Source organism: Mustelus asterias, chromosome 9 (assembly GCF_964213995.1).
Source record: "Mustelus asterias chromosome 9, sMusAst1.hap1.1, whole genome shotgun sequence".
In the NCBI taxonomy this organism is placed as follows: Eukaryota; Metazoa; Chordata; class Chondrichthyes; order Carcharhiniformes; family Triakidae; genus Mustelus; species Mustelus asterias.
The window spans coordinates 42909072-42925051 of record NC_135809.1 but is presented as its reverse complement, the minus strand read 5'-3'; the positions used below and the strand labels follow the sequence as shown (position 1 = coordinate 42925051).

The 15980-nt window shown below is 40.4% G+C and overlaps 2 protein-coding genes across 2 annotated transcripts in view; one reads left to right on the top strand and one right to left on the bottom strand.

Moving 5' to 3' along the window:
* Nucleotides 1-9009, bottom strand: part of LOC144498646 (RIB43A-like with coiled-coils protein 2) — a 29617-nt gene extending 20608 nt beyond the window's left edge. Inside the window, exons 1-4 of the mRNA XM_078220085.1 lie at nucleotides 8710-9009; nucleotides 7602-7683; nucleotides 3296-3640; nucleotides 1292-1410 (exon numbers count right to left, since the gene is read on the bottom strand). Of these exons, the coding sequence (XP_078076211.1) occupies nucleotides 1292-1410; nucleotides 3296-3640; nucleotides 7602-7683; nucleotides 8710-8826 (663 nt within the window). The 5' untranslated portion in view covers nucleotides 8827-9009. The remainder of the gene's footprint in view (nucleotides 1-1291; nucleotides 1411-3295; nucleotides 3641-7601; nucleotides 7684-8709) is intronic.
* Nucleotides 9010-9244: 235 nt separating this feature from the next.
* LOC144498648 (structural maintenance of chromosomes protein 1B-like) overlaps nucleotides 9245-15980 on the top strand; it is a 139057-nt gene continuing 132321 nt past the window's right edge. The window contains exons 1-2 of the mRNA XM_078220093.1: nucleotides 9245-9353; nucleotides 15778-15966. Of these exons, the coding sequence (XP_078076219.1) occupies nucleotides 9245-9353; nucleotides 15778-15966 (298 nt within the window). The remainder of the gene's footprint in view (nucleotides 9354-15777; nucleotides 15967-15980) is intronic.

Genomic DNA, 15980 nt, shown 5'->3' with positions numbered 1-15980 from the left:
AGAAAAGTGTCTTTTAATTTATTGCCCCATTCTACATACTGGAGGTACTTTTAAATTTTGATGATGTGAGCCATAATTAATCAACCATAATACACCCTGGATGGAATTTTCCCAAGTGTCACAAAAGTCTGAAAACCGTAATGTTTAACTCTCTTTTTTCAGTGAACTACCCCAAGCAATTTCCTTTACATTCTGTCAATTGTTTTGGCTCCCTGGGGAAGTCAGCTGCAGGCTGCTTGGCATGCATCCACTGTCAACCCACTCCCCACCCCATCCATGGACCTCCCCCCACCACATTGCCATCCCCTCCCCACGGACACCCTCCCCAATCATCCAAGGAGAATTGCACCTCCCCTGCCTCCAACCAACTTGGGGGGAATCTCAATGGCCTCTGGTCCCATTGGCAAAGCCATCACATCAGGATCCCCCCTGTTGGTGGGGACATCTGTGATCCTCACTGGTGAGGATCTCCAATGGTGAGGTCGGACAGCTATGTGAGCCTGGACTATTGCGTCCTGGGCTCACTAAACAGATTTAAATCAGCACATAAATATTTAAATCGGCAAGGGTGCGAGGCTGATGACATCAGCAAAAAATGGCCTGGGAGGAGCGCCACCAGCCTGACACTGGGCTCAATTTTCATTTTTAGCCTCCCGCTAAAATTTCCTGCCCCACTACACTACTTGATCAGTGCAGCGGGCGGAAAGATCACACCCCATACCTTTTATTGAAATCAATGGGAGGGAACATTAGACCGAGTCTAAATTAGGTGGCCAATTTGATCTCACTATATATCTTGTATAATGATACCTTACCAAAGTTCAAATCACAATTTCTGTTCAGATGTTCTCCTGTAAAGCAGATTTTCTCTAGCATGATCTTCAAGTCATCACCTCAAAACATGCTAAGAAATAAATCACACTTTTTTTAAAATGCAAAAAAAACCTCTGCTTTGAATGTTTGTGAATCATGTTCAAAACCTTTGACAGATTGTAGTACTATGTACTTCTCAACAAAATACAATTGTATGACTTCTAACCAAAGTTAGATTCATATCCATGACCTTGGTTTCTCAAAGAAAATAGAATTGAACTGGTGACTTTATAAAAATTATAAGCACTGAAATGCTGTTGCAGCCACCTTTACCCCACCCTGCCTGCATTTTATGCAAGTGAGGCCTTTTTATGAACAGGGAAGAGCATTGATACCTGAATTATGCAAAGCAGATGAGATGCCTAGTGTTGATCTAGTCTTTAACCAAAATCAAATAGGGTAATAGGAAAAGTGAAACCTGTGCTCGGTTAAAATCTTTTGTTGCTACAGTAACAGCCCTCCTCATGCCATCTTCCATTTGCTGCACTGCACAAGCTCTTTGATCCTGAGCTATTCTATATGTATCATACAATTTATCTGAAAAACAGAACAGCACAAAAATCATACAAAGTTACCTTTTTACTTCAAGTTTTACTGTTCTTTTTCTCTTCAGTGGACAGGTTACTAAATAATAAATGGCACATTTTTCTAAAGTGCTGGCAAATCAAGTGCATTACAGGCCACAGACTGATATAAATCACAAACATATGTATTGATACCTTGATGTAACAATGCTTTACTTATTATATTCCATTCCATTTCCATTCTTTGATATGTAAATTCTCCTTGCTCAGGCAGGTGTCCAAACAGGGTCAATTTTGGAATGCACGCAGTCAACAGGAATCCATGCTTACTGGCCATCCAGACATTGGGAAATGATAAGCACATTTCTCAGATGTTTCAACCCATTGAAAGAAATTAAATAAAATCCTATGATGCTCATCCATAATTCTCCAATTTGCACAGCCAGCAAGAAAGAGAGGTGTGCATTCAGAAAATCAATTCTATGTGAAGAGGGCTAGAAGTTATAAAGTAAAGTTGTAAAGCTAAGATATATTTGTATTGGAGGTGGTACAGTGAAAGTTGACCAGAATGGTTGCTGGAATGAGGTGTCTGTCCTGTGATGAAAGATTGAGTAAATTGGGCCTATATTCTCCGGAGTTTAGAAGAATGCGAGATGATCTAATTGAAACATTCTGAAGGGGCTTTACACAGTAGCTAGATAGGTTGTTTCCCCAGACTGGGGAATCTAGAACCTGGAGACGTGAATAAGGGAGTCAATCATTTAGGACTGAGATAAGGAGAAAATTATTCGATCAGAATGTTGTGAATATTGTTGGAATTTTATATCCAGAGGATTGTGAATTCTCCAGAGCTGAGTATATTTAAGTCTAAGATAGATGGTCTCCCAGGGAATCAAGGGATTTGAGCAATGGGCACTAAAATGGAGTTGAAGCAGAAGATCAAGCATGATCATATTAAATGGCAGAGCAGGGTCAAGAGGCTGTATGAGTTCCTGTTTCTTATGTTCTTAAGTTCCACCCATGTTCTAGTCAGCATCTGTCCTTCAACCATCAACAAAAGCATGTTAATGGGTAATTCATCTCTTGCTTCTTGTAGAACACTATGTAAAATTATCTAACAGCAGTGACTACAATTCAAGATAATCCATTCTGTGAAATTATTTGGGACATCTTGGGGGATTTGGGGTGTGCTACAAAAAACAAATTCTTTATTTCAAAGCAATTCTCTCAGTAATCTCTGAATGAGACTACCATATCAATGTCAATATGTATTAGGTTATGGGGAGGTTTTGTAGAACAGAATTATAATTATATGTGCCAAATCTACAATTCATTATGGGATCCTCCAAGTAAGTGGAAGGAAGAGACTTTCTTTTCATCAGTTTGGACTGGATTTGAAACCAGGTCTGAATGGTACAAAAATTGGTGCTAATCTACCTAATATTCAAGTAATAGCAAGTTGCTCAGCAGGTCAGGCAGCATCTATGGAGAAAGAAACATAATTAATGTTTCAGGTCTGTGACCTCTCATCAGGAGGGTGACTGAAAAAGCAGAGTTGATCAACATCTGAAATCAATGATCTGGGAATTATTCTCTGTGCTTTTAACTGAGGAATTGTGTACAGTATGGGAATGGGGACTTAATAAACTCGGTATTTAGGAAGGAAAATTATTTTGTTTTAATAAAAGGGTAGCAAGTACATAATTAAATAAAATGTGATACAGCTGTGCTGCAATACACTGGGATATAACTTTGAGTCTATTATTATGTCTGAGGGAGAACAGGCAAGAGATGTTTCTCCACAGGTAGTGTCTGAGTAACCTCTTGAACAATTGGTTATTCAATAATGTTAGTCATATCTATTCTGAAATTGTGTGTTATTTTGTACTTCTACTAACTTGCAAACTTCTGGTCTTCCAAAGCATTCTTCAAGTCTTTCTGTTGCGCAAGTGACCATTCCCTGATTTGTTCCTGCTGACGTTTAATCCGTTCTTGGTGTTGTAAATCTTCCCCAGAAAACTTTTGCATAGTAGATATAGTGCAGCGAGGGTCAGTGTCTGAAATCCGGGCAGGTACATCCTTTTTTAAGGCCTGTGGATCATTCAGATCAAACTCACGACGTGTATCAGATTTCTGGTAGCATAGATGAAATTCAGCAATAGCCTTGTTTAAGTTCTTCACGTCACATTTGTGCCGTTCATCGAGGAGGCACATTGTTTTATCATGGCGAATCAAATCATTAGCTGCAGCAAAACATGAGAGAAGTAATGTGACATCACATATACTTTTGTTTGTTGTCTATGGCAGGGGGAAGAGGAGAAGGCGCATAAGGCACCTTTTACTGATATATTTAAAAAATCATTATTCTACAGTTACAAAAAATAAAGTTCTGTGATTTGATATCATACCATTTAAACAATCCATTTGTTTTTAAGCCAATGAGGCAAGGTTAATTAGTAATCTCATAGTAAACAATCCACTGGGAAAAAGTAATCATAATGTAAATTGAATTCCATGTTAAGTTTGAAAGCAACATACTCCAGTCCAAACCAGAATCTTAAACTTCTACCTATGCAGATGGTTTTGTTTGCGAGGAGAGCTAGCAAGAAAATAGACTAAATAGTATGGTGATAAATACAGTAGAGAGCTACAATTCAAAATGTTCAACAAAAAATACAATTCCTTAAAAAAGAAAAACTCAGTAACAATGATCCATCCATGGCTTAGTAAGGACAGTATCAGATTAAAAGAAAAGTTTTATAATGTTGCAAGAATAGTAATCAGTCTTGAGGATTGAGGGTGCTTTAGAAACGAAAGACTTGCTTATAAGTTGATAAAAAGAGGGAACATAGATTATGAATATATATTGGCCAGGAAAATAAAAAATAGGTTGCAAGAGCTTTTATAAATACATAAAAAGGAAGAAAGTAGCTAAAGGGGATGATTTTCTGGCTCTTCCTGCCAATAGGGTATTTTGGTCTTGCTGACAGCGAACCCCCGCCACCTGTTTCACAGCAGCGGAGGGGTGGAACCAATGGGAAACCCCAATGATAGCGACATGCCCAGATGATCCCACCACTGGCCAACGGTGGGTCTTTGCCCACCACCGAGAAACACGCTGCAGGGGATATGGAAAATCCCCCACAAAATAAATGTTGTTCCCTTGGAAGCAGAGACAGGAGAAATTAGAATGAGTGGATGCATTTTGGCTTATTAACATGCAAGCTTTAGAACGTACTTTAAAGGGTTTCAATAATCATCTTGTGGATATTCAGCAGCTCTGTTCTATTTATGTTTGGCAGAATCTTCCCTTCTCACATTCCTCTCCTTAAATGTCATATCGATCACCTTAAATGTGAGACTCATGCAATCTAATGTTGAAACATGCCATATGTCAGTGGTTCCAAATCTACATCCTCAATAAATTGTTCATGAGTTTTTTCAGGTGAGACTGCATCTCTATATTGAGAATCTGAAAAGTAAGAGGGTGCAAGGGCCTCCGAGTCCAGCTGTAGGATCCTCCCACACCTACTTAGGTCCCTCCCTTGGAGAATTTTTCCAATTTTGATTTTAAACTGCGTCATTCCTTTGGGATCTCAAGATGGTGGTGCTGTACTTCGACATCAGCTTCGACCCTCCTCTGTTACAACTTCCATCCTCACAATCATCAAGGAATCCCATGATGAGCAGGGAGACCTTGGGGCTGTGTGCATGGTGATATATAGAGGTAACCCACCCCCTTACTACCTTTTTCCATTTACAGGCTCCATATGCCTCCCCTGACCATCTGCAGGCTGGTACTGAGACTGAGGCTTTCATCACCCTAAGTGTGAAACAATGAGCACACCCTACACACCAAGCTGACCCCCATTGAGCACACAGGCCTTACCCCTCAATAGACCATGACATGTGTGTCATGAATAGCCCTGTAGCATGTCCAACAAAGTCCCAGGGCTGCCTTTAATCTCTCACTTCAACTGTGCTCCACAGTCCCAACAGACATACCTACCAGTCTGGTATAACACTGCATCTTTGGCATCACTGATGACCTGGAGCAGTACTGTTGAGGGTAGGCTTTGAATGTTGCAACCACTTCAAAGTCATGAGTGAAGTGAGAATGGAGAGCAGCAAACCACATATATCCAGTAATGATTAAGACCGGTCTAATTTCCTGCTTCACGGCATGTAATTGGAAGAGAGATGTGGCAACTTGCATTTCGAATGGGCATGATTTTTCAACGCCTCCCCCCCCCATGACATTTTCCTGGTGGCAGAGGTGGCTTGCCACTGACGAGCAATAGGATCATCTGGTCCTGCCAATGTTCACAGGGTTTTGCCAGCCCTGTACTGCCTGATGCTGCGGAGCACACTGCAAGGGGTCTCCTGCTGGCAGGAAGGACTGGAAAATTTTGGCCAATGAGTAGTCATGACATGCTAATGCATGCAGGTGGGGTTCCCAACATGGATCGGTGGCAAATCCAACCCACTATCATCCCACTGTCAAAGTGCTGAGAGGAAAATTTCAACTTGCTTTCCCGCCAGCGAAAATCTGACTTTTGGTCTCTCTCCGAATTTTCTGATCCTGCCCAGCACTGGCAGGAAAGGAAAATTCCACCACATGAAGTTCTACTTTCTTGTCTATGGCATATTCTGTCTGTGTGGAGTTTGCATGTTCTCCGTGTCTGTGTGGGTTTCCTCCCACAGTCCAAAGATGTGTGGGTTAGGTAGATGAGCCATGCTAAATTGTTCCTGTGTCCAAAGGTTTGGTTGGAACGCCATGGTAAATGAGCAGGGTTATAGGGATACAGCAGGGGTTTGGGCCTAAGTAAGATGCTCTTTCAGAGAGTTGGTGCAGACTCAATAGGCCGAATGGCCTCCTTCTGCATTGTAGGGATCCTGTGAGCTTCCTCACACAGAGTAACAGTTTTGAGGGGCTATGGGACAGTTACCAGTTGCAGTCCTTCCTCATCTCATTGGCTGCTTATCCTTAAAAAAAGTATAAGTATGAAAACCTTCAGTTGCCGTGAGATATAATAAAACCCTGATGTCAATCCATAATGCATTTGTTATTGATGCATACACCAAATAATTTTATTCTATGTGAGGATAAAGAATGTGAGATTGAATAAACAAAATTGTTATGACCTCGATGGCTTTTCTTATTATTTTTCTTAAATTGAAGGAGTAAGCAGGAAATGCAGGTGCCTACATAGTTTGAAGTATAGGATTTATTTCTTTATTCTTTCATGGAATGTTGGCATGGCTGGGAAGACCAGCATTTATTGCCCATCCCTAACTGCTCTTCAACTGTGTGGCTTGCCACACCATTTTAGAGGGCAGGCAGTTAAGAGTCATATGCGTTGTTGTGGGTCTGGTGTTATATGTAGGCCAGAACAGGATGGCAAATCAGATCGTTTTTTATGATAGTCGATTCATGGTCACAATTACTGAGACCATTTATTTCCAGATTATTAATTGAATTTAAATCCCACTGACCCTAAATCCCACTAGTGGGAATTGAACCCTTGTCTCCAGCCTGGGCTCCTGGATTATTAATCCAGCAATGTTACCATCTCCCTTAAATCAAGTAGTAATAATTTGGTGTTGCCAAATTTAGGTGTTAATGTCTATGCAATGTATGAATAAGAGAAACTAGTGAAGCAAAGAATTCCATAGTTTTCAAACGAAAGTGAGTACAGTGAAACATTGTATTAGAATAGGAAACAGTGAGGAGAATATTGATTTCAACAGAATGGAGGTGCAGGATGGTTGGTTGAGCATGTAGGATTGCACATGTGGCATTTAGAAGAAGCAAGGAAGAAAATATACTAATATAGTAGTATTGATAAACTGAGACAACAACAAAAATGTTTGTGAAATGCAAAGAAGTAGGATGGAGGAGAGAAATCGGAGGCTAAAATTAAAAGAATATTTTTTTTCTGGTCTAAAAAACCGACGCCAATCAAACTTTGGATATTGTAGCTATACTCATCTGCTTTGAGAATTGTATTTTAAAGTTGATTTTTTGGGGGCTGCCATCAAAGAGAATACAATTTCTGTATCTTCACTAGTGATCAGACACTTGCATGTGCCTGAATGGACAGTTGACAAGAGGAGGAAGAGAAAGTATTTTTGTGATCTAATCATCAATTTACTCATTGCCTTAAATCATTTTCCCATACATCAGAAGTCAACAGAACTTACCATAGGCTAAATCTTTTTTAGCTTTTGTCTCTTCCTGAATTTTCCTATCATTGATTTGGCCATCCAATGCTTGTTTATCAATCTTAGAAAAAACAGTAATATACATTTAAAAATACTTAGTTGCATAAATTCCTTTCTGTCTGCATGTCTACTGCTATAGATTGCATCCATTGCACTAACTGGAATAATGCTCATTGTAAAGTAATACTTAATAATGTGTCATCAAATGCATTGTCTCCATTTATAATTTGAACTCCCTCTCTTACAGCACTGAGGATGTACATACATGGACTGGAGCACTTCAAGGATGAGGCTACCAACCACCGTGTCAAGGGCAATTAGGGCTTAGCCTTAAACTGATGCCCATCCCATTAACTAATAAAACATCATAATTTACCAGCAGTACACAAAAAAAATCAATATAAATAATCCAAAGAGAGATGTTTGTTATGTGATTTCTTTCAGTAGAATTTATTAATTTTTATGCAAGTTTTTTTTTTAGCCTTTCAAATCTAAAACGTGATATTAGTCAGATCAATTTTACAATGTCCCTTCTACTTTCAGAATGCTTGATGCACAATTATAAAATTGGTTTTAATGATTACATTGCACTTGCACCAGGGTAAGTACATGGGTTATGGGGATGGGGCCTGGGTGGGATTGTTGTCCTGCAGGCTTGATGGGTGGAATGACCTCCTTCTGTACTGTCGGGATTCTATGATTGCACTTGCACCAAATTTGTGCAAACATGCTGAGGATAGACAATGTTTCAAATAGTGTGAAACAAAAGCACATCTTTTACATTCAAATATTAATTGATACTGACCTTGGAACATAGTGCATAGGAGCAGGAGAAGGCCATTTGGTCCTTCCTGTCTGCCCCTCCATTCAATAAATCATAGCTTATCTGAGTGAGGTCTCAATTCTACCCCCACCCCCACCCCGCAATTACCCGTGACAAAATAAATCTTATAAATCAAAATAAAACAATCTTCATGTCACCATCGACAAGGAAATTATTTTTGCCTTATTTTCTGATGTCACACATAGGATATAAATGATAAAAGTATATGACACGAAGGGCAACTGCCACACCTTAGACACCTACCCCAATTGTTCTGAGTCTGGCATTAAAAACCCTGTTCTGCCTCTGTAATTCCAAGTCCCTTCGCCCCGCTATAACAGCAGCCTCTTTCAAATCAACCGGACCGTCCAGTTTGTGCATCTTTCCAAATCTGTTTCGTTCCTTCTCACAGTCAACAAACGGCGATTTAATTCGATGTGAAACGAGAAGAAAATACTTTGAAAAGCAAACAAAACGGTGACGGTTAACTTAATGTCTCTAAGAGTGTGGGTCGAGGAAACATTCGTCCATTCCTCTCCTGCGCTGCATTTTCCAGCCGCGAGTGAGAGATATAAATAAAACGGTCGCTAGGCGACCAGGCAACAGGCACGAAATCCCGTAGGTTCACGCGGTGCGTCTCCAGGTCTCACGATATCATCTCCGGCGGGAAGGGTCGCGCGGGAGTCGGTTGGAGGAGTCGCGCGTTGGAGAAAAGTCGAGTATTTTTTGACAAGAGAGTTGTAATTGCGGACATTTATCGCAGCAGCAGCCACTTCCCCAAGCACTAGGCTTTTGGGAAATGGCAACCCTGCAGTTGATTGAAGTGGAAAATTTCAAGTCATGGCGAGGTCGGCAGTTGATCGGGCCCTTCATGCGGTTTAACTGCATCATTGGGCCGAATGGATCAGGTCAGAGGAATCGTCCCTGACTGTCGGGGGAGAAGCGTCCGCATACCCAATTTCACTAATTCACCCTTTACCAGTGAGGCTGCCTCTTCCCTCCATCTGTTATTGCCCTCACCTGACAGAATGTCAGCCCCTCCATCACCAGAATCCCGAGGCAATGAGGGATCAAATTTCTAGGTTTCGGTCCATTCCATTAGTCTCCTTAATGTATCTGTGCACTAGTGTTTTTGTGACTGGTGCTAGAACACCTAGATCCCTCTGCACCTTGGAATTCTGCAGTCGTTCTTCCTTTATGTAATACTCTGCCTTTTTATTCTTCCTGCCAAAGTAAGCAACTTCACGCCGCCTGTCAAATTTTTGCCCAATCACTCAGCCTATCTATATGTGTTTGCAACCTCCTTATGTCCACTTCACAGCATACTTTCCTACTTGTTTTCATGACAAATTTAGCTATCATTGCTTTTGCCACCCTCATCTAAATCATTGATATAAATTGTAAAAAACTGAGGACCCAGCAAAGATCCTTGTGAGACTCCACAAGTAATATCCTGGCATTCAGAAAAAGACCCAATTAAGCTGTTCTCTGTTCTGTTAGCAAGCCGATCGTCAATCCATGCAAAGATGAAGCTCATACTTTGTGCCATGATCTTTGATGTGGCACCTTGACAACTGCCTTCTGGAAATCCAAGTACAGTACATTTACTGGCTCCCCTTTAGCCACAGTACATGCCACCTTTTCAAAGAACTCCAACGAATTGGTTAAACATTTATTTGCCTTTAGCAAAATCACATTGACTCTGCCTGATTGCGTTGAGATTTTGAAGTACTCAGCTATAAATTCCTTAATGATTAATTTTTCCACACAATCGATGTCAAAGAACAACAAAGAATAGTAAAGCACAGGAACAGGCCCTTCAGCCCTCCAAGCCTGCGCCGATCACGTTGTCCTATCTAGACCAACCGCCTCTATCCCTCTGTTCTCCACCTTTTTATATGTCTATCCAGATAAGTCTTAAATGTCTCTAATGTGTCTGTCTCAACCATCTCACTTGGCAATGCATTCCAGGCCATCACCACCCTCTGTGGAAAAAAACCCTCCCCCGCACATCTCTACTGAATTTTTCCCCCTTACCTTGAACTTGTGCCCCCTTGTAATTGTCATTTCTGCTCTAGGAAAAAGCTTTCAACTGTTCACCCTACCTATGTCCCTCATAATTTTATAAACTTCTATCAGGTCACCCCTCAGCCTCCGTCTCTCCAGGAAGAGCAATCCCAGTTTATTCAATTTCTCCTCATAGCTAATACCCTCCATACCAGGCACATCCTAGTAAACCTTTTCTGTACTCTCTCCAAAGCCTCCACATCTTTCTGGTAGTATGGTAACCAGAATTGGACACAGTATTCCAAATGTGGCCTAACCAACATTTTATATAACTAACATAATTTGCCAACTTTTGTATTCAATGCCCTGTCCGATGAAGGCAAGCATGCCATATGCTTTCTTCACCACCTTTTCCACCTGTGCTGCCACTTTTAAGGATCTGTGAACCTGCACACCCAAATCTCTGTGTCTCTCTGCTCCTGATGGTTTTGCCATTTGTTTTATAGCTCCCAGCTGAATTGGATCTACCAAAATGCATCAAATGTTGAGCTAAGAGGACTATAATTTCCTGTTTTTTGCTCCCTCTCATCTTAAAAAGAGGGTTATATTTGCTCCTTTCCAATTCTAGGGAATTTTGCAAAAATTAAAACCAACATATCTACTAGCTTTTAAGAGCTTACGGTGAAGTCCAACTTGACCTGGAGACTTGTCATCTCCCAGCTCCATCAGTTTGCTCTGTACTACTTCCCTAGTGATAGTAATTTCACCATGTTCCCCTCTCCCTTCCATCTCCTGATTTACAGTTATTACTGGAAAGTTTTCTGTTTCTTCTATAATGAAGACAGCAGTAGAATATTTGTTCATTTCATTTGCCATTTCCTACTTTTTTTCCCTTTTAAATAACTGCAGAAACTCTTGTTATCTGTTTTTACTTTTCTAGTCTTCCTTTCATACTCTAATTTCTTTCTCCTGATTAATCTTAGTCATTCTTTGCCGTTCTTTATATTCTGACCAATTATTTGATTTGCTATTCATATTTGCACAGTTATGTGCTTTTTCCTCCAGTTTTCTGCTTTACTTAACTTCTTTAGTTAACCATAGATAGTGGGTCCTCCCCTTAAAATTTTGTCAATATACTTACTCTGAGTGTTCTGAAATATCCTTTTAATCTCTGCCACTGCTTCTCTATTGATTTCTCTCCTAGCATACCAGTTCACTTCAGCTAGCTCAGCTTTCATGCCCACATGTTGTCTGTATTTAAGCTTAGACTCACTCTGCTCCCTGTCAAACTGGATGTAAAATTCAATCATATTGTGGCCGCTGCTACCTATGGGTATCTTTACTCTGAGGTCATTAATTAATCCTGTCACTTTACATAATAGCAAATCTAATATAACCTAATGTCTAGTTCTAGAACGTGTTCTGAGAAACTATCTGAAAAGCATTCCAACCAGGCTACTATTGCTAATCTGATTTTTCCAGTTTGAGTACATTAAAATCATCCATAGTTATTGCCATCCCTTTATCCCAAGCATCCAATATTTCATCTTGTATACTTTGTCCTACATTATGGTTAATGTTAGGGAGGGCTGTCAACCACACCCACTTTCAATTTCTTTCCCCTACTGTTACTCATCTACATCCAAACTGATTCCACCTCCTGATCTCAAGTGTCATCTCTAACTATTTCACCCATACCACCTTTGATTAACAGTGCTACCCCTTCACTTTTACCTAGCTTCCTATTCTTTTGGAAAATCAACACCCCTCCCCCTAAATATTCAAGACTCAGTTCTTGAGGTCCTGCAGCCACTTCTCCATAAGGGCAATCATCTTTATTTACCTTAATATTTGCTATCAATTTATTTACTTTGTTATGAATGCTATGCACATTCAGACACACAGCCTTTAGCTTTGTATTTTGTTATCTTTATAATATCTAGTCTTGATTACTGATGTACTCTTAGTTTTTTTTATCCCTCTGTCCCTTTCTGTTAAGAAATAGATATAAATTTTAGCAATTTATAGTTGTATTTGTGTGTGTTGGGTATAAGGTATAGCTTACTTGTGTTCTGCTTTATGTTAAGAACGGGAAGAACCTCAGTTTTAGTTCCACTTTAAAATATACCTGCATTTTAATGTGTGTTTTACAACTCTGAAGCAAAGATGGTATAAAAACCTGGCTTTTTGCCTAGGAACCAGGGGCTCAATGCGACAGCAACAGCAGCTTCAGTTCAGTTGGAAGGTGACCTAAAAGGAAACACCAGTCCAGAGAAACTGCTGGAATAGGCAATCATGAAGGGAGACTATAGGCAACAGGCCCTAAACTAAAAAAAAACATCCTGAAACCAGGGAGAGGGACAGAAGCAGGTTCCAAGAAGAGTTTCCAGTCAAAGGACAGGAATATGGAATAAAGTTTCTGTTTCATGAAGTTAAGAGTGAGGAGCAGGGAGAGACTACAAACAGGTAAAGATGCAGAAAGTAGATGGAATACAAAGTGGGCTTGCGAGAAGCCAGAGATCCAAGGTGACCAGAAGGTTGGTGACTCCTTACTATGGACCTGTAAAGCAGTGTTGTTCTGTTAGCATTGTTGTGCATCCAAAACAGTGTGTGGAAGGTGAAGCTTGAATGCACGAGGCGATCCAGGGCACAGGAATACCAGAAGGAGAGGTTGAAATCCTGGAGGTGGATCCTTGGTGAAGACATCTGAGAGTAAATGTTATTTTGGGGAAGATTCCAAGACATATTCTCAGAGAGCGGAGATTGGAAATCTTTGTGTAGAAGACAGAGTTTCAGTGAAATCATTTGGCTCACAGTGTGACAAGCATCTGGGGGAGAATTGATGAGAAATCTGCAGAAGTTGTTTTGGATGGCATCTGTCACTTGGTTTCAGAGTGTGTGTGTCTCTGACCATGTTTGGCCTATTACATGGACTGAGAACATTAGAGTACATGATAGGTTTTGTAACTTGTATTATCTTTAGAAATCTATATATCTGTAAAGGTACAGCTGGGATGTAGGAGTAGTGTAATTTAGTTCATGTTTTCCTGTTTAATAAATGCTTTTATTTTGTTAAAAGTTGATCAACTTACTTCATTGATCAACTGACTTCTGTGACTATTCAGTGGCTACCTTCCACTTTTCTAAACAAAAAATAAAAGTTAGGATCTGTCAAGCTGGGTTCCACTCTGCGATCTGATTTGTCCAGTAGTAACATCAGCTATGATCATTAAACCTTCTGCCACTCTCTGACTTTCATTTCCCATATTACCATTTTGCTCTCCTGCATTGATTTCTACCCCTTGATTTGCTACTTCAACCAAAGCTCAATCCCTCACTCCTTTGCTTAGTTAATAGCAATGATTTGCGACTAGTGAGTGGGCCACATGAGTGGCCCTCCTTCATCTCCCTGGGCCACAAGATTGAAATCAGGCTTGTTCACTAACCACGATCGTTGAATAAGATTGAATGCATTTAACATATGCCAAATATTTCATAACTAGTTAAAGAAAATGCTTTATCATTTATATATTGGGAGAGGCAATGGCCTAGTGGTTTTATCGCTAGACTATTAATCCAGAACCTCAGCTAATGTTCTGGGGACTTGGGTTTGAATCCCACCACGACAGATGGTGGAATTTAAATTCAATTTAAAAGATCTGGAATTAAGAATCTACTGATGACTGCAAAACCATTGTGGATTGTTGGAAAATCACATCTGGTTCACTAATGTTCTTTAGGGAAGGAAATCTTCTGTACTTACCTGGTCTGGCCTACATGTGACTCCAGAGCCACAGCAATGTGATTGATTTTCAACTGCTCTCGGACTAGGGGTGGGTAATAAATGCTAGCCTGCCAGTGACGCCATGTCCCATGAATGAATAAAAAATATGAATATAATTATCATTAAGTTCAAATAGCAAAAGCAAAATAAATATTTATTCTTTGATTGGACAATTCAGAGGTAGCACATGGCTCTTACAGTCAATGCTGTGTGCAATCAGCACACACCTCACTTCACTTGCCCTTGCTTTACATGCTTATCACTTCAGTCATACCAGTCGGAAAAAAGCTCAGCAGATGGAAGCCAGCGGAATGTGGCAACGGTGCAAGTGGGCAGTGGTCAACAAAATGTCTTGTGATCCACACTCTGAATCCTGATGTGCCACATCTGGCCCCCAGACTGCAAGTTGTTCACTGTTCAAAGCCCTCTATTTCCCTAGTTATACAGTTTGCTAAAATACTGGTCCCAGCAAGGTTCAGGTGCAGACCATCCCAATGATACACCCCTCACCTAGTCCTGACGCCAGTGTCCCACAAATCAAAACCCACTTCTCCCACATAAGCCTTAGAACCACATGTTCATTTCATAAATCTTATATAATTTCTGACCATGGCAGATATTAGTTCTCCTGGGGTTCTGCTCTTTAATTTGGTGCCTAACTCCTCAAACAGTCTAAGCTGAACCTTGTTCCCAGTCCTGCCTAAGATGTTGGTCCCGACATGGGCCATGGCAACTGAATCTTCATCCCCCCACTCCAAGGTCCTGTCCAGTCCTGAGTAGATTCCAGAACCTGATAGGCAACACAGCCGTGGCTGCACAGAACGGTATCTATCCCCCTCACTAAATACCTTATCTTTTGATTAGCCAATTTACAGCCTTTTGGGCTTAAATGTTGAATTCAACAACTTAGACCACAAACTTTCTTCTCCATTTTGATTCCCCCCCCACCCACATTCTGCCAATTTACCTTTATGCCATTATTAGTACCTTCTTTAGTCTTTAACACTACCATTAACACTTGCTTTGTCTTGTGTCCATGACATCTTTCTCAATCTCTTCTGAACTTCCCTCACCTTCTCTACCTTCTGCCCCCCAAATATATAATTCATCACATTTCTGCCCCACTTCAGGAACATGAAAGACTCACACCAGAGAAGGTTTGGTACCTGCGAAGAACCAAAGCCATAGAGACAAGAGCCGAGGCCGAGGAGCCTGAAAATATATGAAGAATGTTTCTCGGGTTCCATTAGCGCTCTTGAGAGGTCAAAAGGGTTCCGTGGCTGGAAATGTTTGGCAAAGGCAGCTTTAATAAATGTCTCCTATTGTTCCTGACAATTTGGGACATCTTGAGATTGTGAAAGGCTATGTCAGTACAATTATTTGTATCAGATGTGTAATATTTATGTTTCTTTTAAATGGGAAAAGGTAATTGAGTATTGAATTATGTGTTTTCACAAATGTGCTTAATATTACCATGCTTTTCTGATATAGTGTGAATGTTTCTATGATTTACAAGATAGTTTTTTTGCTTTCATATACAGGGAAATCCAATGTTATGGATGCTATAAGTTTTGTGATGGGTGAGAGAACTGCTAGTCTGAGAGTGAAGCACATCAAGGATTTGATTCATGGTGCTCATATAGGGCGCCCTATGTCATCTACTGCAAAGGTCACCATGCTGTATGAAACAGAAAATGGAGAGGAGCTATCATTTACCAGAGCCATTATTGGTAATGTGTGTGTT